Genomic DNA, 24,587 nt, shown 5'->3' on the forward strand with positions numbered 1-24,587 from the left:
AAGTTCAAGATGGAATCGCTGAGAGCGGTCATCGCAAGCCTGGAAGGGGGGGATTTTATGGTGTCTCTGGACATAAAGGATGCATACTTTCATGTCCCCATTTATCCATCTCATCAGGCGTACCTCAGATTTGTGGTACAGGATTGTCATTACCAATTTCAGACGTTGCCGTTTGGCCTCTCCACGGCTCCGAGAATATTTACCAAGGTAATGGCGGAAATGATGGTGCTCCTGCGGAAGCAAGGGGTCACAATTATCCCATACTTGGACGATCTCCTCATAAAAGCGAGATCAAGAGAGCAGTTGCTGATCAGCGTAGCACTTTCTCTGGAAGTGTTACGGCAACACGGCTGGATTCTAAATATTCCAAAGTCGCAGTTGGTTCCTACGACTCGTCTGCCTTTCCTAGGCATGATTCTAGACACAGACCAGAAAAGGTTTTATCTCCCGATAGAGAAAGCTCAGGAACTCATGACACTGGTCAGGAACCTATTAAAACCAAAACAGGTGTCAGTGCATCACTGCACTCGAGTCCTGGGAAAGATGGTGGCATCATACGAGGCCATTCCCTTCGGCAGGTTCCATGCGAGGACCTTTCAATGGGACTTACTGGACAAGTGGTCCGGATCACATCTTCAGATGCATCGGTTAATCACCCTATCCCCCAGGGCCAGGGTGTCTCTCCTGTGGTGGCTGCAGAGTGCTCACCTTCTCGAGGGCCGCAGATTCGGCATTCAGGACTGGGTCCTGGTGACCACTGATGCAAGCCTCCGAGGGTGGGGAACAGTCACACATGGAAGAAATTTCCAAGGTCTGTGGTCAAGTCAGGAGACTTGCCTTCACATCAACATCCTGGAACTAAGGGCCATATACAACGCCCTACGTCAAGCGGAGACCCTGCTTCGCGACCAACCGGTTCTGATTCAGTCAGACAACATCACCGCAGTGGCTCGTGTAAACCGACAAGGCGGCACAAGGAGCAGGGTGGCGATGGCGGATGCCACCAGAATTCTTCGCTGGGCGGAAAATCACGTAAGCACACTGTCAGCAGTGTTCATCCCGGGAGTGGACAACTGGGAAGCAGACTTCCTCAGCAGACACGACCTCCACCCGGGAGAGTGGGGACTTCATCAGGAAGTCTTCGCACAGATTGCAAGTCGGTGGGAACTGCCACAGGTGGACATGATGGCATCCCGCCTCAACAAAAAACTACAGAGGTATTGCGCCAGGTCAAGAGACCCTCAGGCGATAGCTGTAGACGCCCTGGTGACACCGTGGGTGTTCCTTGTCGGTCTATGTATTTCCTCCTCTTCCTCTCATACCCAAGGTACTGAGAATAATAAGAATAAGAGGAGTGAGAACAATACTCATTGTTCCAGATTGGCCACGGAGGACTTGGTATCCAGATCTGCAAGAAATGCTCACCGAGGACCCGTGGCCTCTTCCTCTAAGACAGGACTTGTTGCAACAGGGGCCCTGTCTGTTCCAAGACTTACCGCGGCTGCGTTTGACGGCATGGCGGTTGAACGCCGGATCCTAGCAGAGAAAGGCATTCCGGATGAGGTCATTCCTACGCTGATAAAGGCTAGGAAGGACGTGACAGCTCAACATTATCACCGTATATGGCGAAAATATGTTGCTTGGTGTGAGGCCAGGAATGCCCCTACGGAGCAATTCCAGCTGGGCCGTTTCCTTCACTTCCTACAGTCAGGAGTGAATTTGGGCCTAAAATTGGGTTCCATTAAGGTCCAGATTTCGGCCCTATCCATTTTCTTTCAAAAGGAGTTGACCTCTCTACCTGAAGTTCAGACTTTTGTAAAGGGAGTGCTGCATATTCAGCCCCCTTTTGTGCCTCCAGTGGCACCTTGGGATCTTAACGTGGTGTTGAGTTTCCTGAAATCCCACTGGTTTGAACCACTCAAAACGGTGGAGTTGAAATATCTCACGTGGAAGGTGGTCATGCTATTAGCCTTGGCTTCGGCTAGGCGTGTGTCAGAGTTGGCGGCTTTGTCACATAAAAGCCCCTATCTGGTTTTCCATGCGGATAGAGCAGAATTGCAGACCCGTCCACAATTTCTGCCGAAAGTGGTTTCATCCTTTCATATAAACCAACCTATTGTGGTACCTGTGGCTACTACTGACTTGGAGGATTCCGAGTTACTTGATGTGGTCAGGGCTTTGAAGGTTTATGTAGCCAGAACGGCTAGGGTCAGGAAAACAGAATCTTTGTTTATCCTGTATGCTTCCAACAAGCTTCGTGCTCCTGCTTCAAAGCAAACTATTGCTCGCTGGATCTGTAACACGATTCAGCAGGCTCATTCTGCGGCTGGATTGCCGCTGCATAAATCAGTTAAGGCCCATTCCACGAGGAAGGTGGGGTCTTCTTGGGCGGCTGCCCGAGGGGTCTCGGCATTACAGCTTTGCCGAGCGGCTACTTGGTCAGGTTCAAACACTTTTGCAAAGTTCGACAAGTTTGATACCCTGGCTGAGGAGGACCTTGTGTTTGCTCAATCGGTGCTGCAGAGTCATCCGCACTCTCCTGCCCGTTTGGGACCTTTGGTATAATCCCCATGGTCCTTACGGAGTCCCCAGCATCCACTAGGACGTTAGCGAAAATAAGATTTTACTTGCCGGTAAATCTATTTCTCGTAGTCCGTAGTGGATGCTGGGCGCCCGTCCCAATTGCGGAATTCTGCTGCAATACTTGTATATAGTTATTGCTTCAATAAGGGTTATGTTATGGTTGCATCAGGGTTGACCTGATGCTCTGTTGTTGTTCATACTGTTAACTGGGTAAGTTTATCACAAGTTATACGGTCTGATTGGTGTGGCTGGTATGAATCTTGCCCTGGATTACCAAAATCCTTTCCTTGTACTGTCAGCTCTTCTGGGCACAGTTTCTCTAACTGAGGTCTGGAGGAGGGGCATAGAGGGAGGAGCCAGAGCACACCAGAACCTAAATTCTTTCTTAAAGTGCCCATGTCTCCTGCGGAGCCCGTCTATTCCCCATGGTCCTTACGGAGTCCCCAGCATCCACTACGGACTACGAGAAATAGATTTACCGGTAAGTAAAATCTTATTTTTCTTGCTCAAGTGCATTAAAGTGTTTTCTTTATCCTTCAAACATCTGTTGAAGCTAAAATGTTGACTTTTCTACATTCTGTCCACAGTGAAAATGTGGTAGAGTCACAGCGGGGGCACCTTGAGGAGCTGGAACACACAGCAGCAATCCTTAAGGATGAACTACACAGGAAAGAGAAGGAGCATGAGGAATATTCCCTGCATTTTAGGGAGCTACAGGCCACAGATCAAAGGTACTGAGTGGTATATGTGTTACTTGTCAAATTAGTATTTCTGCTCGGTTAAGGTAGTTTGTGGAAGAAGTGTGGCTGAATTTGTCCTTGAAATTCTCCAAGACAAAATGGACATGCTTGATGTAACTGCATTGTACAGTTATAATTTGACTGGACAATTAAGTTTCTGCTTGCAAACAAATATCTGAACAGAAAACCTATAATTAACTATTTATTAACGGTTTCTTATATAGCGCAGCATATTCCATTGCGCTTTACAATTGGAACAACAGTAATAGGACCAAACTGGTTAATAACAGAAAGACATAGAGGTAGGAAGGCCCAGCTCGCAAGCACACAATCTACAGGGAAATATGCACAAGGATAGGTGCTACCTATATCAGAATGGTCCAGCAGATTGCAAAGGTTCTTATTGGGCTACATGATATGGTCACTCAGCAATGTTGGCCTAGGGTCAGGAAGGTGTGAGAGTATAGAAAACCTCATATATTTTGTCTATGTGTGGACGGGGAATGTAATTAGATAAGGGAGGCTTTGAAGGTTATGTGGATGGGTCCGGAATTTGATAAGCTTGTCTATAGGGTATATTCAATAACTGTCGCAAGCTGCCGTCTTGTCTGAAAGACGGCAGCTTCAGACAGTTTTAGGTCGGAAGGGGTTCCGACCTATTCATTACGCCCCCATTTATTCCGTCTTGTCGGAATTCTGTCGGAATTCACGTTGATCGGTGGCTTCAGCCGCCGATCAGTGTGCATTGTTGGAAGCGGGGCCAAACCCGACAGGTTTTAGCCCTGTTTCCGACAATCTCAATCCGACTTTAAAAAAAGTCGGATTGAGATGAGGTAGCTGAGAGCAGGAGATGGGGAGAGCAGGAACCCAGTGGCAGCGTCCACCCGGCTCCAGCAAGCGAGATCCCGCTTGCTGGAGCCAGGAAGACGCCGCCGTGAGCCTCCGCTGCTGCAGCCGCTGCTCCCCCGTCTCCTCCTCCCGTCCGCTCCATCTCCTCCGCTGCTCGCCCCATCGCCGCAGACATCTCCTCACCTCCGGCACCGCTGACAGATCCCCCCTCACCCCCGGCACCGCTGACAGCTCCCTCTGCCGCTGCTGTCGGCGCACCCGCAGCACTGACAGCAGTGGCAGGATAGGACACAGGGAACGGCCAAATCCGACAGTCTGATTTGGCCGCTCTTTTGAATAGTGGTTGTCGGGTCCATTCCGACAACTGCATGTCGGAATGGACCCGACTCTTATTGAATATACCCCTAAAGAGGAAAGTTTTCATAGAACGCTTGAAGGTTTGGAGACTAGAGGAGAGTCTTATACCCCTTTCACATCGCAGTGCCGGGTCGCACCCTGGAATTGGAAACAGGTCCTTCCCGGGTGTGACCCGGTATTGAACCCTTACACACTGGCTTACCGACCCGGCAATATGCCAGGGCGGGTGCGAAGGCGGCACTGGGAGATGAGATCATCTCCATGCCACCTTTGGCTATACTGTGGACGGGTCTCAGGTCGCATCGACCCGGCAAACCGTTCACACTGCACCTGACCCGGTAATAACCCGGGAATAACCAGTTTTTATTCTCTGGTTGAATTACCGGGTCAGGCGACCCAGAAATTTGTCAGTGACCCATTTCACACCGCACAGCGACCCATGTCGACCTGGCAATATACCTGGTTATTTGTGCAGTGGGAAAAGGGTATTATTGTGCATGGGAGTGCAATCAAATATATTAAATGTATTGTGTGTTAAAGTTGTGTAATGTATCAACCTTTTTACATGTGTGCATGATGCTTCTAGACAGTTACATATATTCAAGCGTAATAATGAGACTGTAAGCATCCCACGAATTAGCAGAAGATTACTCACAGTCCTCCTAAGATCTCCTGTGACCTCACCAGTGTTGAGTACACTGACTCTGTTCCTTACATGGCATTAGTGGCACAAAGACTGCTTACACCAATGTTCCTCCAGTATTCCCAACAGGTCATATTTTGAGGATTTCCATCTGTGGTATAAAAAAAAGAAAGCAATATAAAAGTCATTTATGTAAACTATGAAATGAAAAAAAGTTACTCGCCTTTAAACTTTTGCTTCACATAAAGTTCATTAAATATGAAAAATAGTTAATAAATTAAGTGATATAAGCTAAACTTTGTTTTTGAAGCTAGTTCATGAGTTTACTTGTTTACATCCTTAAGCTGGGTACACACTGGACAATATATCATTTGTTCTATCGAATGGGTGATATATAGTTTGCGGATCAGCGGGTGTGTACAAATGATATGTCTGTGAATACAGTCATTTACAGACATAGCGCATTGGCCCTACAGCCACAGCTTGATGCCCGAATACAGTCATTTACAGACATAGCGCATTGGCCCTACAGCCACAGCTTGATGCCCAATATAGTGGCTCATCCAGCAGTGTGTACTGGCAACCACCTGTACACTTGCTGCAGGGACTGCAAGTGACTGACATCTCAACTGGGTGCTCATACAGTATTCAAATGCCCGGCCTGTTGTGGTGTCCATGCAGATACATTGATCCCTAAGTGTGTATGCTTACCAGAATCTGCCTTACACTCATTTTCCTCTATCATTACATTCAAAGATGAAAAAGTTAAATCCGTTTGAAATCCCAATAATTAAACAGATAGAACACAGTAAAGCGGAGGTAAGATCAATGCATTGAAAACATAACAGGTTCTGCACATCTTCGAGGGGCGTAAGCATCAGAGTTAAGTTTACAACCATATAAGCAATGCAATATTACATTTTTAGCAATCCTAAAAGTGACACCTGTACATTTTGCATTTGGTTGTGGGAGCCATTAAGAGTACAGGTGAAACTCAGAAAATTAGAATATTGTGCAAAAGTTCATTTATTTCAGTAATTCAACTTACTGAGAGACGAGACCGAACAATGCAGAAGAGCTGAAGGCCGCTATTGAAGCATCCTTGTCTTCCATAACACCTCAGCAGTGCCACAGGCTGATAGAATCCATTCCATGCCGCATTGAGGCAGTAATTCATGCAAAAGGGGCCCAAACCAAGTACGGGTTGAGTATCCCTTATCCAAAATGCTTGGGACCAATATTTTTTATAACTTTGTACATTAAACAAAGTGTCTACATTCACACAATTCATTTATGTTTCACATACACCTTATACACACAGCCTGAAGGTCATTTAATACAATATTTTTTAATAACATTGCGTATTAAACAAAGTTTGTGTACATTGAGTCATCAAAAAACAAAGGTTTCACTATCTCACTCTCACTCAAAAAAGTCTGTATTTCGGAATATTTGGATATGGGATACTCAACCTGTACTGAGTACACATGCATGAAGATACTTTTCAGAGGGCCGACATTTCTGTATTTAAAATCCTTTTTTTATTGATTTTATGTAATATTCTAATTTTCTGAGATTTTGGATTTGGGGTTTTCTTAAGTTGTAAGCCACAATCATCAAAATTATAACAAATAAAGGTTTGAAATATCTCACTTTGCATGTAATGAGTCTATATAATATATTAGTTTCACCTTTTAAGTTGAATTACTGAAATAAATGAACTTTTGCACAATATTCTAATTTTATGAGTTTCACCTGTATATGTGAAATGGCAGGAGGCCCACCAAATGTTGACACACTGCCACAATCCTATATGACCCAGAGAAGGTATAAAGAGAATATTGGGAATTGTGGGGGTTTGTCTTTCTTGTAGTTTCACGCTCTCAATGTGATTGTGTAGTACATCTGTCTACTTTACCAACTTTTTCCAGTCATGTCGGACCATGTGCTGTATTCACCCTATATTATAACTGTTGACATAGGTGGTTATTCCGAGTTGTTCGCTAGCTGCTTTCATTCGCTGCGCAGTGATCAGTCAAAAAATCATCACTTACGCGTATGTGGCGCAATGCGCATGCGCGTCGTACTATTACAAAGAACGATGTAGTTTCACACAAAGTCTAGCAAAGCTTTTCAGTCGCACTGCTGGCTGCAGAGTGATTGACAGGAACAGGGCGTTTCTGGGTGTCAACTGACCGTTTTCAGGGAGTGTTCAGAAAAACGCAGGCGTGCCAGGAAAAACGCAGGCGTGGCTGGGTGAACGCAGGGCGTGTTTGTGACGTCAAAACAGGAACTGAACAGTCTGAAGTGATTGCAAGCTCTGAGTAGGTCTGAAGCTACTCTGAAACTGCACAAAAAATGTTTGTAGCCGCTCTGCGATCCTTTCGTTAGCACTTCTGCTAAGCTAAAATACACTCCCAGTGGGAGGCGGCATAGAGTTTGCACGACTGCTAAAAACTGCTAGCGAGCGATCAACTCGGAATGACCACCATAGTTGTGTCAACATTTTGTTAATGTCAACCTAATGATTACATCCCTTTTAAACTGCTGAAGTGACGTAGGGCTTATTTAGGCTAGTATTTGTTTAAACTGGACAATGTCTCCGGCACAAGGCATGGGAGACTGAATCCGAATTTAATAGAACTATGGGACCCTTCATTATGCAGGTACTGCAGTATGCTGTTTGGTCCTATAAATTCTTCTAAATCCAAGGCTCCTAGCTTTCTGTCTTTTCGATCTCCAGTATCAGGACACTTCTCTACCGTCCGAGGAAAACAGGCAAAGGAAAACCATGGTCAGGTAAAACACCAGACACCAAACCTTCATGATGTATATTTTGCCCACCAAGGATCCCGTGTGGTTGGAGCCCATCTTCTCTTCAGGGAGAGGTTTTAATTTCACTACAGATACCTGGGATAGATGGGGGTTTTTTCACCACAGATATTTTTTCATAGATAAGACAAGAGGACAGACTTTGTTAAAAGCTATTATAGTCCCACAACATCAAAAACAGTTTCTAAACACACTACTACGACTACTACACCTTTTTAGAAAGTCCCCATGTCTTTATCTGTGTGGATCGTGAAGGGCCATTAATGCAGAGTTCAGTATGTGACCCTGAAAAAAAACACGTTCCTACGGATCTGTTTTAACCCTTCTGCATGGTTCTCACATTTATTATCTAATGTAAATAGGTGTATTGGCAGACGAATCAGGCTTTAGATGAGTTTTCTTGTTAGAAATCAAGCACACGTTAGTAAGAAAAAAAAATCAGTTTCATTTTGTAGAGCAGTTCAAAGTGGAAATAAACGACTTTATTGTTGAAGAAAAAATATTTTTTGATCAGAGTGTCCCACGTGCTTAGTGTGTAATTGGCCAGTGAGATTTGGCAACAACATGCCAGTTCACTATCCAGGCTCTTGTTGCTTTGAAGTCGAACCAAGTTTCTTTTCCTTTTTTTTTTCTTTCTTCATGTTTTGTGACCCTTTACAGGAACACTGCGCTGTGTTTCTTGCATGTGTTCTACATAATGCATCATTAGTAAAGAATCCCAAGTTACAAGTAGCATGTGTATCTTTTCAGTCTTTGATCCAAAATTAATATTAAAATAGAAATCTTATAAAAAATACTTTTTTGAAAATGTAAAAAAAAGAAAAGTTGCAAGAAAAGGAAATAATAGGTGAGAGGAAAGTATATTAATTCATGTGCTGTGCAAGTCATAAAATTGCTTTAAACATATTTTATAGATCGCTAGTAAAGGCATTTATAGAATATTACCTTTTTAAGCTTGCCCAGCTCTAATCATTTTGAACTTGTTTGTCCAGATGCTTATTGGGAAAAGGCCATCAGCAGGCTGATTTAGTATAGGGGGAATATGGATGCCAAGGCACCATGCGGGCCATATGTAAAGAAGCATGGATGTGTAATGGAAGTATAGATTATGACAGTTATGGGAAAAATGTTCCAAACAGTTTTGGATATCAAAATGTCACACGCCACTCTTAGGGGTATGTTTACTTGAGTGCCAGTTTTTAGATGTGACAATGTTGCCCATAGCAACCAATCAGATTCTACTTAACATTTATCTAGCTCCTTATGGAAGATAATAGCTAGAATCTGATTGGTTGCTATGTGCAACATGTACACTTCTAAAAACCTGCACCTTAGTAAACATACCTCTAAATTACTTTACAACGGGTTAAAAAAAAAGCCAAATAAATAAATTACACTTCTCGCAACCTAGATTGTCTTGCGTATACTTGCCAGCAGTTGTTATAGATGTGTGCTCTTGTTTTGTTATTTTATTTAGCACAAAAATGCAAACCCATGCCACTCTTTACCAATACTGTATAAAAAATGCATGTCCTTTGTAAAGTTTTCTTTCCATCATTTTGCATACCACACGTAGAAACACAGAATTCCTGCACGTTTAAAAAAAAATAAAAAAATAATTTAACTGAACAGAATTTATTTTCTCAGTCAGCGTTTTGTCACTTTTTTATTTGTCTTTCTCTGGTCTCATCACCAAGCCAAACCGAAATTAATTTCCTTGACAGTTTTTTTTTTTCCTTCTTATGTTTATATTATTAAAATTGTTGTGGTCGATCCATGACCTACTAAACTGGTAAAACAATTAACATTTTTTTACTACTACACAGTACATGCATATTCAAAAGATTTTTACAAAGTGGCTATTCCTATACTGCGTTGTTGCAGCATTTCAGACTGTTTAGGGGTCTCTTGTTTATCACATAGGATGCATAAAGTAACATTTTTAGAATCCTGAAGAAAGCTTTGCCCTACTAAACTACACATAAAGATAGTTTCTATCAGGCAAAAGTAATACGTTTAAGCGTTTTCTTGCAAGAACCTCTGTGGCACCTCAGTGCAGTTAGCCACTTAGGACCTTATCCAGGGTTGGATGCAATTTACATCTAAGTATAAACGTAAAATGAATTTCTCTTTCATCCACTAGGGAACACTGGAAGAGTAGCTTATGCTGGGGTAAGAGGTTTGGTACCCGGGAGCTGGCACATATCAATTTAGAAACAAAGTGTGTAGCCCCTTCCCCTCTAGTACCCATCATCCACCAGTTAGAAAAATGTGCCTAGGGAGCTAGGTCACACTGGAGCTTCCTCCAGTTTTTTCTTGGGTATTTTCTTTTCTCTGACGTCCTAAGTGGATGCTGGGGACTCCGTCAGGACCATGGGGATTAGCGGCTCCGCAGGAGACAGGGCACAAAAGTAAAAGCTTTAGGATCAGGTGGTGTGCACTGGCTCCTCCCCCTATGACCCTCCTCCAAGCCTCAGTTAGATTTTTGTGCCCGGCCGAGAAGGGTGCAATCTAGGTGGCTCTCCTAAAGAGCTGCTTAGAGTAAAAGTTTGTTAGGTTTTTTATTTTCAGTGAGTCCTGCTGGCAACAGGCTCACTGCTACGAGGGACTTAGGGGAGAGAAGTGAACTCACCTGCGTGCAGGATGGATTGGCTTCTTAGGCTACTGGACACCATTAGCTCCAGAGGGAGTCGGAACACAGGTCTCACCCTGGGGTTCGTCCCGGAGCCGCGCCGCCGACCCCCCTTGCAGATGCCGAAAAGTGAAGGTCCAGAAACGGCGGCAGAAGACTCTTCAGTCTTCATAAGGTAGCGCACAGCACTGCAGCTGTGCGCCATTGTTGTCAGCACACTTCATAGCAGCGGTCACTGAGGGTGCAGGGCGCTGGGGGGGGGCGCCCTGGGCAGCAATGATAGTACCTTATTCTGGCTAAAAATACATCACATATAGCCCCTGGGGGCTATATGGATGTATTTAACCCCTGCCAGGTCTCAGAAAAACGGGAGAAGAAGCCCGCCGAAAAGGGGGCGGGGCCTATTCTCCTCAGCACACAGCGCCATTTTCCCTCACAGAAATGCTGGTGGGAAGGCTCCCAGGCTCTCCCCTGCACTGCACTACAGAAACAGGGTTAAAACAGAGAGGGGGGGCACTTATTTGGCGATATGTATATATATATTAAAATGCTATAAGGGAAAAACACTTATATAAAGGTTGTCCCTGTATAATTATAGCGTTTTTGGTGTGTGCTGGCAAACTCTCCCTCTGTCTCCCCAAAGGGCTAGTGGGGTCCTGTCCTCTATCAGAGCATTCCCTGTGTGTGTGCTGTGTGTCGGTACGTGTGTGTCGACATGTATGAGGACGATGTTGGTGAGGAGGCGGAGCAATTGCCTGAAATGGTGATGTCACTCTCTAGGGAGTCGACACCGGAATGGATGGCTTATTTAAGGAATTACGTGATAATGTCAACACGCTGCAAGGCCGGCAAACAAATTAGTACCTGTCCAGGCGTCTCAAACACCGTCAGGGGCTGTAAAACGCTCATTTACCTCAGTCGGTCGACACAGACACGGACACTGACTCCAGTGTCGACGGTGAAGAAACAAACGTATTTTCCATTAGGGCCACACGTTACATGTTAAGGGCAATGAAGGAGGTGTTACATATTTCTGATACTACAAGTACCACAAGAAGGGTATTATGTGGGGTGTGAAAAAACTACCTGTAGTTTTTCCTGAATCAGATAAATTAAATGAAGTGTGTGATGATGCGTGGGTTTCCCCCGATAGAAAATTATTGGCGGTATACCCTTTCCCGCCAGAAGTTAGGGCGCGTTGGGAAACACCCTTTAGGGTGGATAAGGCGCTCACACGCTTATCAAAACAAGTGGCGGTACCGTCTCCAGATAGGGCCGCCCTCAAGGAGCCAGCTGAGAGGCTGGAAAATATCCTAAAAAGGTATATACACACATACTGGTGTTATACTGCGACCAGCGATCGCCTCAGCCTGGATGTGCAGCGCTGGGGTGGCTTGGTCGGATTCCCTGACTGAAAATATTGATACCCTTGACAGGGACAGTATTTTATTGACTATAGAGCATTTAAAGGATGCATTTCTATATATGCGAGATGCACAGAGGGATATTTGCACTCTGGCATCAAGAGTATGTGCGATGTCCATATCTGCCAGAAGATGTTTATGGACACGACAGTGGTCAGGTGATGCAGATTCCAAACGGCACATGGAAGTATTGCCGTATAAAGGGGAGGAGTTATTTGGGGTCGGTCCATCGGACCTGGTGGCCTCGGCAACAGCTGGAAAATCCACCTTTTTTACCCCAAATCACATCTCAGCAGAAAAAGACACCGTCTTTTCAGCCTCAGTCCTTTCGTCCCCATAAGGGCAAGCGGGCAAAAGGCCAGTCATATCTGCCCAGGGATAGAGGAAAGGGAAGAAGACTGCAGCAGGCAGCCCATTCCCAGGAACAGAAGCCCTCCACAGCTTCTGCCAAGTCCTCAGCATGACGCTGGGGCCGTACAAGCGGACTCAAGTGCGGTGGGGGGTCGTCTCAAGAGTTTCAGCGCGTAGTGGGCTCACTCGCAAGTGGACCCCTGGATCCTACAAGTAGTATCCCGGGGTACAGACTGGAGATTCGAGACGTCTCCCCCTCGCAGGCTCCTGATGTCTGCTTTACCAACGTCTTCCTCCGACAGGGAGGCAGTATTGGAAACAATTCACAAGCTGTATTCCCAGCAGGTGATAATCAAAGTACCCCTCCTACAACAAGGAAAGGGGTTTTATTCCACACTATATTGTGGTACTGAAGCCAGACGGCTCGGTGAGACCTATTCTAAATGGGAAATCTTTGAACACTTACATACAAAGGTTCAAATCAAGATGGAGTCACTCAGAGCAGTGATAGCGAACCAGGAAGAAGGGGACTATATGGTGTCCCTGGACATCAAGGATGCTTACCTCCATGTCCCAAATTGCCCTTCTCACCAAGGGTACCTCAGGTTCGTGGTACGGAACTGTCACTATCAGTTTCAGACGCTGCCGTTTGGATTCTCCACGGCACCCCGGGTCTTTACCAAAGTAATGGCCGAAATGATGATTCTTCTTCAAAGAAAAGGCGTCTTAATTATCCCTTACTTGGACGATCTCCTGATAAGGGCAAGGTCCAGAGAACAGTTGGAAGTCGGAGTAGCACTATCTCAAGTAGTTCTACGACAGCACGGGTGGATTCTAAATATCCAAAATCGCAGCCGTTTCCGACGACACGTCTGCTGTTCCTAGGGATGGTTCTGGACACAGTCCAGAAAAAGGTGTTTCTCCCGGAGGAGAAAGCCAGGGAGTTATCCGAGCTAGTCAGGAACCTCCTAAAACCAGGAAAAGTGTCAGTGCATCACTGCACAAGAGTCCTGGGAAAAATGGTGGCTTATTACGAAGCGATTCCATTCGGCAGATTCCACGCAAGAACTTTTCAGTGGGATCTGCTGGAAAAATGGTCCGGATCGCATTTTCAGATGCATCAGCGGATAACCCTATCTCCAAGGACAAGGGTGTCTCTCCTGTGGTGGTTACAGAGTGCTCATCTTCTAGAGGGCCGCAGATTCGGCATTCAGGATTGGATGCTGGTGACCACGGAGGCCAGCCTGAGAGGCTGGGGAGCAGTCACACAGGGAAAAAATTTCCAGGGAGTGTGATCAAGTCTGGAGTTTTTTCTCCACATAAATATACTGGAGCTAAGGGCAATTTCAATGCTCTAAGCTTAGCAAGACCTCTGCTTCAAGGTCAGCCGGTATTGATCCAGTGGGACAACATCACGGCAGTCGCCCACGTAAACAGACAGGGCGGCACAAGAAGCAGGAGGGCAATGGCAGAAACTGCAAGGATTTTTCGTTGGGCGGAAAATCATGTGATAGCACTGTCAGCAGTGTTCATTCCGGGAGTGGACAACTGGGAAGCAGATTTCCTCAGCAGGCACAACCTCCACCCGGGAGAGTGGGGACTTCATCGGGAAGTCTTCCACATGATTGTGAACCGTTGGAAAAGACCAAAGGTGGACATGATGGCGTCCCGCCTGAACAAAAAACTGGACAAGTATTGCGCCAGGTCAAAAGACCCTCAGGCAATAGCTGTGGACGTTCTGGTAACACCGTGGGTGTACCAGTCGGTGTATGTCTTCCCTCCTCTGCTTCTCATACCCAAGGTATTGAGAATTATAAGACGTAGAGGAGTAAGAACTATACTCGTGGCTCCGGATTGGCCAAGAAGGACTTGGTACCCGGAACTTCAAGAGATGCTCACAGAGGACTCATGGCCTCTGCCGCTAAGAAGGGACTTGCTTCAGCAAGTACCATGTCTGTTCCAAGACTTACCGCGGCTGCGTTTGACGGCATGGCGGTTGAACGCCGGATCCTAAGGGAAAAAGGCATTCCGGAAGAGGTCATTCCTACCCTGGTCAAAGCCAGGAAGGAGGTGACCGCACAACATTATCACCACATGTGGCGAAAATATGTTGCGAGGTGTGAGGCCAGGAAGGCCCCATGAAGAAATTTCAACTCGGTCGTTTCCTGCATTTCCTGCAAACAGGAGTGTCTATGGGCCTCAAATTGGGGTCCATTAAGGTTCAAATTTCGGCCCTGTCGATTTTCTTCCAGAAAGAATTGGCTTCAGTTCCTGAAGTCCAGAAGTTTGTCAAGGGAGTACTGCATATACAACCCCCTTTTGTGCCTCCAGTGGCACTGTGGGATCTCAACGTAGTTCTGGGATTCCTAAAATCACATTGGTTTAAACCGCTCAAATCTGTGGATTTGAAATATCTCACAGGGAAAGTGACCATGCTGTTGGCCCTGGCCTCGGCCAGGCGAGTGTCAGAATTGGCGCCGTTTGTCTCAAAAAAGCCCATATCTGATTGTCCATTCGGACAGGGCAGAGCTGCGGACTCATCCCCAGTTTCTCCCTAAGGTGGTGTCAGTGTTTCACCCGAACCAGCTTATTGTGGTACCTGCGGCTACTAGGGACTTGGAGGACTCCAAGTTGCTAGATGTTGTCAGGGCCCTGAAAATATAGTTTCCAGGACGGCTGGAGTCAGGAAAACTGACTTGCTGTTATCCTGTATGCACCCAACAAACTGGGTGCTCTTGCTTCTAAGCAGACGATTGCTAGTTGGATGTGTAGTACAATTCAGCTTGCACATTCTGTGGCAGGCCTGCCACAGCCAAAATATGTAAATGCCCATTCCACAAGGAAGGTGGGCTCATCTTGGGCGGCTGCCCGAGGGGTCTCGGCTTTACAACTTTGCCGAGCTGATACTTGGTCAGGGGCACACCCTGACTGAGGAGGACCTGGAGTTCTCTCATTCGGTGCTGCAGAGTCATCCGCACTCTCCCGCCCGTTTGGGAGCTTTGGTATAATCCCCATGGTCCTGACGGAGTCCCCAGCATCCACTTAGGACGTCAGAGAAAATAAGAATTTACTTACCGATAATTCTATTTCTCGTAGTCCGTAGTGGATGCTGGGCGCCCATCCCAAGTGCGGATTGTCTGCAATACTTGTACATAGTTATTGTTACAAAAATCGGGTTATTATTGTTGTGAGCCATCTTTTCAGATGCTCCGCTGTTATCATGCTGTTAACTGGGTTCAGATCACAGGTTGTACAGTGTGATTGGTGTGGCTGGTATGAGTCTTACCCGGGATTCAAAATCCTTCCTTATTGTGTACGCTCGTCCGGGCACAGTATCCTAACTGAGGCTTGGAGGAGGGTCATAGGGGGAGGAGCCAGTGCACACCACCTGATCCTAAAGCTTTTACTTTTGTGCCCTGTCTCCTGCGGAGCCGCTAATCCCCATGGTCCTGACGGAGTCCCCAGCATCCACTACGGACTACGAGAAATAGAATTATCGGTAAGTAAATTCTTATTTTTAATTTAATTTTTTTATTTTTCTTGAATTTCCTTAGAAATACTCTCCCTGCTTCTATACAGCAGGGATACAAGGTTTGACAGATATCCTGGCATAAGGTTACCACAGCTACCAAAGCTGCTGCGATACCTTTTTATACCTGTCTTGCGGCGCCTATCTAAAGGGGCTAAAAGCGGCACCAGCGTCTCTGTGAGTACTGCTCCCTTACAGTGGTCAGGACCGGCGAGAGAACAGCAGCCGCGACCTCCCCACTCTGCGTGTGGCGGGTTTCACACTCCGACGGCAGCGCTTCTCCCGGCAGTCAGCAGAGCATTCAGGAGGGGAAGCGGCTGTAGAGAGAACACTTGGAGCTACCGCCCCTGTGTGTAGACAGCGCGTCCCGGCGGTCATATTACCAGCTGCCATTATCAGAGACACAGCATCGCCGCTTGGAGGGGTGAAATACTTCTCACTACAGCGGCCATTATAGACAGCTCAATTATACTGAGCGGAGAAGCAGAAACTCAGTGACGCCATTTCAGAGCACAGTGCAGCAATATACATAGCTGCAGATTCATTTTTAACAGATGTACACTCGGTTAACACCCTTACCTCTCCTCAGCATAGGCTGAGCAATAGGTGTACTACTTCATCAGAGACACAGAGCTGCAGTGATTACAGAGTATATCCACAGCTGCAGGAGTTACACGTCTCCTACCAGCAACAGACAAGTCTTCACTACCGCACAGTTCCGCTACAAGGTCGTGAGTACGCTGGTTGGTGGAGACAGGGTATTCAGGGGTGGGTAGTGTGATCCCCTCCTCTACTATTCACATCACTCTCTGGTCTTTTTCTGTGTACCTGTAACACCTTTTTGTTGTGTGTACTTCATTTTTACTGGTGAGTGTATGCACGGAACAGGACGGACAGGTCAAACACAAAAGCTTCTCAGAAGCTATTTTCTTGTACTTAGTGCAACTCTAAATTTACCCTTGCAAACCCACTGGCTAACTCTACCTTGTGCGAGTTGTGTTCGATGACAGATTCAAACAGGACTGATGAGGTCTCTAACACTCCGCCTTGGGTTTCGGTACTGACCGGATCCGTGGCTTCTTTATCCTACAGAATTGGCCGAGTCCCGTAGGTCAGAACCGACCTGGGCTAAGGACTTGGCTGTCCATGGAAAATCTTGTTAACGTCATTGGGTCTTCTAGTAGACCTTCTGCTACTATTCCCTTAGGCAGAAACGTCCACTCCCTGCGATCCTACAGTCTGATGACTCGGACGAGGAACAACCGCACCACAAGGACGACATGGAGGAAGGTGAATTGGAGGAAGTTCTGGAGGATCCGCCACAGGATACCGGTGCCCAGGGAGTAGAACCTTTGATTTTGGTGGTAAGGAAGGTTCTTAATTTTCCAGAGGATCCTGTACCGGGACCGAAAGAATTTCAATTGTTTGGAGAACAACAGACTTCTTCAGTAATTTTTCCCTTTTCTCAACAATTACACGACCATCTGGCGACGGCATGGAAACAGCCAGACAAGTGTTTCCAGATTCCAAGGAGATTCCTGTCTCACTACCCTTTCAGTCGTCCATGACAGGTAAGTGGGAAACTCCACCGCCAGTGGATGCATCAGTTTCTAGACTGTCCAAAAAGACGACCCTGCCGGTGGCAGGAGCCACTTTACTTAAAGACGTCTTGGATCGTAGACTGGAGGCTACCCTTAAGTCCATTTACTCCGCAGCAGGAGCCCAGCTCAGACCAACTCTGTTAAGCGCGTGGGTTAACACTGCCATTGTCAAATGGGCAAAAGAATTAGGCAGCGTGTTGGACTCGGGTTCTCCAAGGTCGGACCTGAAGGTCATCGCAGAACACATTCATGAATCTGCCGGTTATTTGGCTACGGCAACTAAAGACATTAGTTCAATAAGTTCTGGAATTTCTGCTTTGGCCCGGAGTTAGACAAATGGATTTCTCAAGCAACTGGGGCAAATCCACTTTTTTTTACCATCTGCACCTCCACCTGCAAGACGATCCTATGCAGGCCCTTCTTTTCAGTCCTTTCGGACTCAACAGCCATTTCGTGGAAGAGGCAGAGGATTTTCTTCCCAGAACAGGAGCCAGAGGTCGTCCACATACAGCGGTGAGCTGTCCAGAGACCAAGACAACAGAAAAACAAGGGGGCTCTACAGGTGGGTGCGCGGCTTCTGACATTCCATCAGGTTTGGGTATACACATCCTCGGATCCCTGGATTCACCATTTAGTGTCATTAGGGTACAAAATAGATTTTACAGTTTTTCCTCCTAACCGGTGTTTCACAACAGGGTTGCCACAATCCCCGGAAAGGGCAGCTGTACTGCAGGAAGCCATTCAATCCCTTCTTGTATCATGGGTATTGGTCAAAGTCCCATCGACTCAGAGGGGTCGGGGATTCAATTCCAACCTTTTTGTGGTTCCCAAACCAGACGGATCTGTCAGGCCGATTTTAAACTTGAAGTCCTTAAACAAGTATCTCACGATGTATCGTTTCAAGATGGCGTCCATTCAATCAGTCATAGCGAATTTGGAACCAGACGAGTACCTGATCTCACTGGGTATAAAGGATGCGTATCTACACATCCGCATTTGGAAAACGCATCAAGCCTACCTTCAGTTTGCCATTTTACAGGAACACTATCAGTTTCAAGCTCTGCCGTTTGGATTATCATCGGCACCCCGCATTTTCACCAAGGTCATGTCAGTGATGATTGCCCATCTCCAATCTTTGGGTGTTACCATTGTTCCTTATCTAGACGACTTGCTACTCAAGGAACCACTAGAGGAGATGCTTTTACACCATGCATCGTTAACATAGACTCTTATACGCCACGGGTAGATCATCAATTTCGACAAGTCTCAACTGATTCCAACTCAGTGCCTACAATTTCTGGGGTTGATTCTCGACACAAAGTTACAGAGAATCATTCTACCAATGGACAAGGTGCAGGACATCCGTCATATGGTCAAGGTGGTCTTTGCATTCGCCTCTTGGGGAAGATGGTGGCGGTCTTTGAAGCACTGCAAATGGGTCGTTTCCACTCCAGACCTTTTCAACTGGACCTTCTGTCTCAATGGTCGGACTCACACCTACAACTACATCTTCGGGTCCATTTATCGCCATTTATGTCGCTTCTCTGGTGGCTCCAAATCAACAATCTGTTGGCGGGACATCGTTTCGGAATTTGGAATTGGACGATCCTAACAATAGATGCGAGTCTTCGCGGATGGAGGGCAGTGGTACTAGATTACCACTTTAAGGGAAGGTGGTTGAACCTGTAAAGTCAGTTGCCCATAAATGTTCTGGAACTCCGAGCAATCTACAATGTGCTGACTGCGGCTTCCCACTTTCTTCAGTCTCCGCCTGTTCGCGTACAATCGGACAATGCAACGGCAGTTGCATACATCAACAGGCAAGGCGGAACCCGCAGTCACCTCGCGGTGCGGGAGGCCGCTCGGATTTTGAAATGGTGAGAAAAAAAATCGAATTATTCTATCCGCCGTATTCATTCCAGGAGTAGACAACTGGGAAGCAGATTATCTCCGTCACCAGGACATTCATCCGGGAGAGTGGGCCCTGCACCCAGAGGTGTTCCAAGGCCTAGTTCAAAGGTGGGGGATGTCCTTAAGTCGAACTCATGGCATCTCGGTTGAATAATCAACTGCCTCGGTACGTGTCCAGAACCAGAGATCCAGCAGCAGAAGCAGTGGATGCACTCACGATCCCCTGGAATTACAATCTAGTGTACCTGTTTCCACCCATGCCGCTTCTCCCTCGTGTTCTAATACGCATAAAACGCAAGTCAATCAAGGTCATTCTGATAGCTCCAAACTGGCTCCGGAGAAGCTGGTTCTCGGATCTACAACTCCTTCGGGCAGACGAACCGTGGTCTCTGCCACTCCGGCTAGACCTCCGCCAAGGTCTGTTTCTACGCCCCAACTTAGCTCAGCTACATTTGACGGGGTGGCTGTTGAAACCGCTATTCTAAGAGGGAGGGGTATTCCTGAATCCATCATCCCTACCATGTTGCGAGCCAGGAAACCAGTCATGGCGGCTCATTATCACCGCATGTGGTGATCTTATGTTTCATGGTGTCAAGGCCAACAACTCCCTTCAAACTCCTTTTAGATTATCCACATTGTTGCTTTTTCTTCCGTACGGTATAGACGCTGGTCTCCGTTTAGGTTCCTTGAAATCCAGATTTCTGCTCTTTCCATTTTCTTCCAGTGCTGTCTGGCGCTTGTACCGGAGGTGCAGACATTTCTACAGGGAGCACTCAGACTTCAGCCTCCTTTTATGCAACCTACGGCACCATGGGATTTGACTTTAGTGTTATCCTTCCTTCAGTCCTCCACGTTTGAACTGTTAGAGGAGGTGGACATTCTCTTTCTCATCTGGAAGACGGTCCTTCTGTTGGTGCTGGCATCTTCTTGCCGAGTATCTGAATTGGGTTAACAGTCATGCAAACCTCCGTACCTTGTTTCCCATGAAGATAGAGCGGAACTTCGTACACAGGCTGCCTTCCTGCCAAAGGTTGTGTCAGCGTTTCACATAAATCAGCCAATTGTGTGACCAGCTTTTCGGGAAATGTCGGGACATCCCTCTACTCTGAATGTCGTACGAGCGTTGTGCATTTATGTTGCCATGACAACTACTTTAAGGAAATCGGACACGTCCATTTTGTTTGACGCTACTCACAGGGGATGGCCGGCTTTCAAGCAGACCTTGGCGCGTTGGATTCGCTTGACCGTCTGCCAGGCGTATGTCAGCAAGGCTCTTTAGCCTCTATCTACCATTTTGCATATTCCACCAGATCGGTGGGTACTCCTTGGGCGGCACGTCGGGGTGCTTCTACCCTACAGCTTTGCCAAGCGGCAACTTGGTCTACGTCTAATACTTTTATTAAGTTTTATCGGTTTGACACGTTCGCAGCTTCGGCTTCTTGTTTTGGCCTATTGGTTCTGCAGGTTCCTCAGTGCTCTCCCACCCAGGGAGAAAACTTTGGTACGTCCCCAGCGTAAGCTACTCTTCCAGCGTCCCCTAGTGGATGAATGAGAAAACGGGATTTCTCTTACGTCCTAGAGGATGCTGGGGTCCACATTAGTACCATGAGGTATAGATGGGTCCACTTGGATCCATTGACACTTTAAGAGTTTGAGAGTGTGGGCTGGCTCCTCCCTCTATGCTCCTCCTACCAGACTCAGTTTTGAAAATGTGCCCGGAGGAGCCGGTCACAGCTAGGGGAGCTCCATAGGAATTCTTTTAGTTTTATTATTTTAATTTTTAAAGTTCAGGCACAGTGAGGCTGTTGGTAATAACCTCCCTGCTTCGTGGGACTAAGGGGGCGAGTAGTGTCCGCCCTGCGGGGTCTGAGCCACTATCTCCCCTGACAGGACACTGAGCTCCTGAGGGGATCGAACGTTCGCCGCCACCCCCTTACAGAGCCAGAAGATCAGTGGCGAGTTAGTCACCGGCCCCCCTAGCAAGTGGGGAGCCGGTGTGAAGATGGCGGCAACAAGGTATGGAGCACAGTACTAAATGTGCTCAGGGGCTCAGCGGTACATAGTGCAGCGCTGTGAGGGGCGCCCTGAGCCAGTGCCTACACTGACCTCCAAGCCTGTCAGGGTCCCAGGATCGCTGCCAGCACAATTCCTCAGGCCAGTATAATCTTCAGAAGAGCCGGAAGACAGCGCCATGTAAGGGGGCGGAGCTTCTTCTCAGAGCGGACCCAGCAGCATTCAGCGCCATTTTCCTGCCTGCAGAAGTGCTGTCAGTGAGAGCTGTCCCTCCAAATCAACTCCAGCTATCTTTTACGGTACCTGGGAGTTGTGGGCGGGGGGGGGGGGGCTGTGTACAGGCTGTGTAACCTATTAATGTACACAGCGCTAGTTAGGGGTCACCCTATCTATTAGCGCTGTGTGTTTGTTGGCTCCAATCTCTGTGTCTCTCTTGCCATTCTTATGGGGGAACTGTCTGCCCTTCTCTGTGGGTGGGTGGGTGGGTGGGTGGGTGGGTGGGTGGAGTGTCTGTGGTCTCCATTAAGCTATGTCCAGGGACTCTGTGTCATATGCTGCAGAGGATATGTCCTCTCAGGATGATCCCAATCTATGTAATCAGGATTGCACTGTGTTAGCACAGGTCCCAGCAACGGAGCCTGAGTGGTTAGCCTCTATTAAAACTACAGTATGATTTCTCAGATTTCTACTAGGGTTGCACAGAATGAGTCTGCAACTCAGGTTTTACAGAACTCTATGGCAGTTTGGTCCAGTTCTGTTACCTCAGGGCCCCCTACTGCATGTTCCCACAAATGTGCTCTTTCCCAGATTATGCAAGATGACACGGATACCGATTCTGACACGGCAGATGGTGATGGGGATGTGCTGCGGGGGGCGGCATCTCTTGCAAAAGGGATGCAGTTGATGATTGAGGCCATTAGAGATGTGTTGAATATTGCTGATACAACACCTGAACAGGTTGAGGAGGCTTACTTCACTGACAATAAGAAAGCCTCGCTAACCTTTCTTGCATCTAAGGAATTAAATTATATATTTGAGAAAGCCTGGGAAAACCCGGAGAAAAAAATTTCAGATCCCTAGAAAGGTTCTGGTTGCTTTCCCTTTCCCTGAGGAGGGTAGGAAAAAATGGGAAAACCCACCCATAGTTGACACGTCTGTATCCAGACTCTCAAAGAAGATGGTTTTACCTGTTCCAGGATGTACCGCGTTAAAAGAACCGACTGATCGCAAGATTGACACTACGCTCAAATCCATATACACGGCTTCAGGGGCGATACGCTGTCCTACTGTTGCCTGTGCATGGATTTCCAAAGCTATAGTAAAGTGGTCAGGCATGTTACTTGAAGATTTGGATACAATGGATAAAAGTGACGTTGAATTGTTTTTATGTAACATTCAGGATTCTGCATGATTTATGGTGGAATCCATGAAAGACCTGGGTTCCATGGCTGCAGGGATACCTTCTTTAGAGGAGGTCGGCCAAAATCCAAGAAACCTGCTGCTGCTGGTTCCCAGGAACAGAAGCCTGCTTCAGGTACGCCAAAGTCCTCAGCATGACGGTGGACCGCGCGGCCTGGAGGTGGGGCCAGTGGGGGCGAGACTCGGGTATTTCAGTCACGTCTGGGTGTCGTCCTGCCTGGATCCCTGGGTGCAAGATATTGTGTCCCAGGGGTACAGGCTGGAGTTTCAAGATCTCCTCACCGATTTGTCAAATCAGGCTTGCCAGCTTTGCTGGCAGACAGGGCTATCCTACAGGAAGCCATCCAGAAGTTGGTGGAGTCACAGGTCATTGTACCAGTTCCACCCCTTTTGCAAAACAAAGGTTACTATTCAAACCTTTTCGTGGTTCCGAAACCGGATGGTTCGGTAAGGCCCTTTCTGAGCTTAAAATCTCTAAACCCCTTTCTGAGGGAGTTCAAGTTCAAAATGGAGTCTCTGAGGGCAGTGATATCAGGTCTGGAAGAGGGGGAATTCCTGGTATCCCTGGATATCAAGGATGCGTACCTCCACATTCCGATTTGGCCGCCGCATCAAGCTTTTCTCCGATTCGCACTGTTAGACAGTCACTATCCGTTTCGAGCACTGCCATGAGGCCTCTCCACAGCACTGAGGGTCTTCACCAAAGTGATGGCGGAGGTGATGGTTCTCCTCCGCAGACAGGGGGTGACCATAATTCCTTATCTGGACAATCTGCTGATAAAGGCATCGTCCAAGGAGAAGCTGTTACATTGTTCTCATGACCCATCTACTCAGGGTACACGGTTGGATCCTGAATCTTCCAAAATCACATTTTGAGCCGACCAGGAGGTTGTCCTTTCTGGGAATAATTCTCAACATGGAAGTGCAGAGGGTGTTTCTTCTGGAGGAGAAAGCGTTGTTGATACAATCACTGGTACAGGATGTCTTGAAGCCAGCACGGGTGTCAGTTCATCAGTGCATTCGCCTTCTGGGGAAGATGGTGGCCTCTTATGAGGTTCTGCAGTATGGGAGGTTTCATGCTCGCCCCTTCCAACTGGATCTCTTGGACAAGTGGTCGAGATCTCATCTACACATGCACCAGAGAATACGTCTATCGCCAAAGGCCAGGATTTCGCTCCTCTGGTGGCTGCAATTACCTCACCTTCTGGAGGGCCGCAGGTTCGGGATTCAAGACTGGATCCTTCTAACCACGGATGCAAGTCTCCGGGGCTGGGGCGCAGTCACTCAAGGGGAGACCTTCCAAGGAAGGTGGTCAAGTCTGGAAGCCGGACTACCAATAAACATTCTGGAACTAAGAGCCGTCTACAACTGTCTTCTCCAAGCGGCCCATCTTCTGCGAGATCAGGCCATTCAAGTGCAGTCGGGCAATGTAACGACAGTAGCTTACATAAACCGACAGGGCGGAACGAAGAGCAGAGCTGCAATGTCAGAGGTAACAATCATCCTCTGGGCAGCAAAACACGTGTTGGCGCTGTCAGCAATCTTCATTCTGGGAGTAGACAACTGGGAAGCAGACTTCCTCAGCAGACACTATCTCCATCCAGGAGGTGTTCACGAAGGTAACAGATCTTTGGGGTGTACCTCAAAAAGACATGATGGCCTCTCGTCTCAACAAGAAGCTTCCGCAGTATTGTTCCAGGTCG

At 47.2% G+C, this 24,587-nt stretch overlaps 1 protein-coding gene across 2 annotated transcripts in view; it reads left to right on the forward strand.

Annotated features, from left to right (window-relative positions):
* RPGRIP1L (RPGRIP1 like) overlaps positions 1-24,587 on the forward strand; it is a 451,841-nt gene that overhangs the window by 157,963 nt on the left and 269,291 nt on the right. For both annotated transcript variants that reach the window (XM_063945288.1, XM_063945289.1), the window contains one exon: positions 3,171-3,314. In XM_063945288.1, coding sequence (XP_063801358.1) covers positions 3,171-3,314 — 144 coding nt within the window. The remainder of the gene's footprint in view (positions 1-3,170; positions 3,315-24,587) is intronic.

Source organism: Pseudophryne corroboree, chromosome 11 (assembly GCF_028390025.1).
Source record: "Pseudophryne corroboree isolate aPseCor3 chromosome 11, aPseCor3.hap2, whole genome shotgun sequence".
Classification (NCBI taxonomy): domain Eukaryota; kingdom Metazoa; phylum Chordata; class Amphibia; order Anura; family Myobatrachidae; genus Pseudophryne; species Pseudophryne corroboree.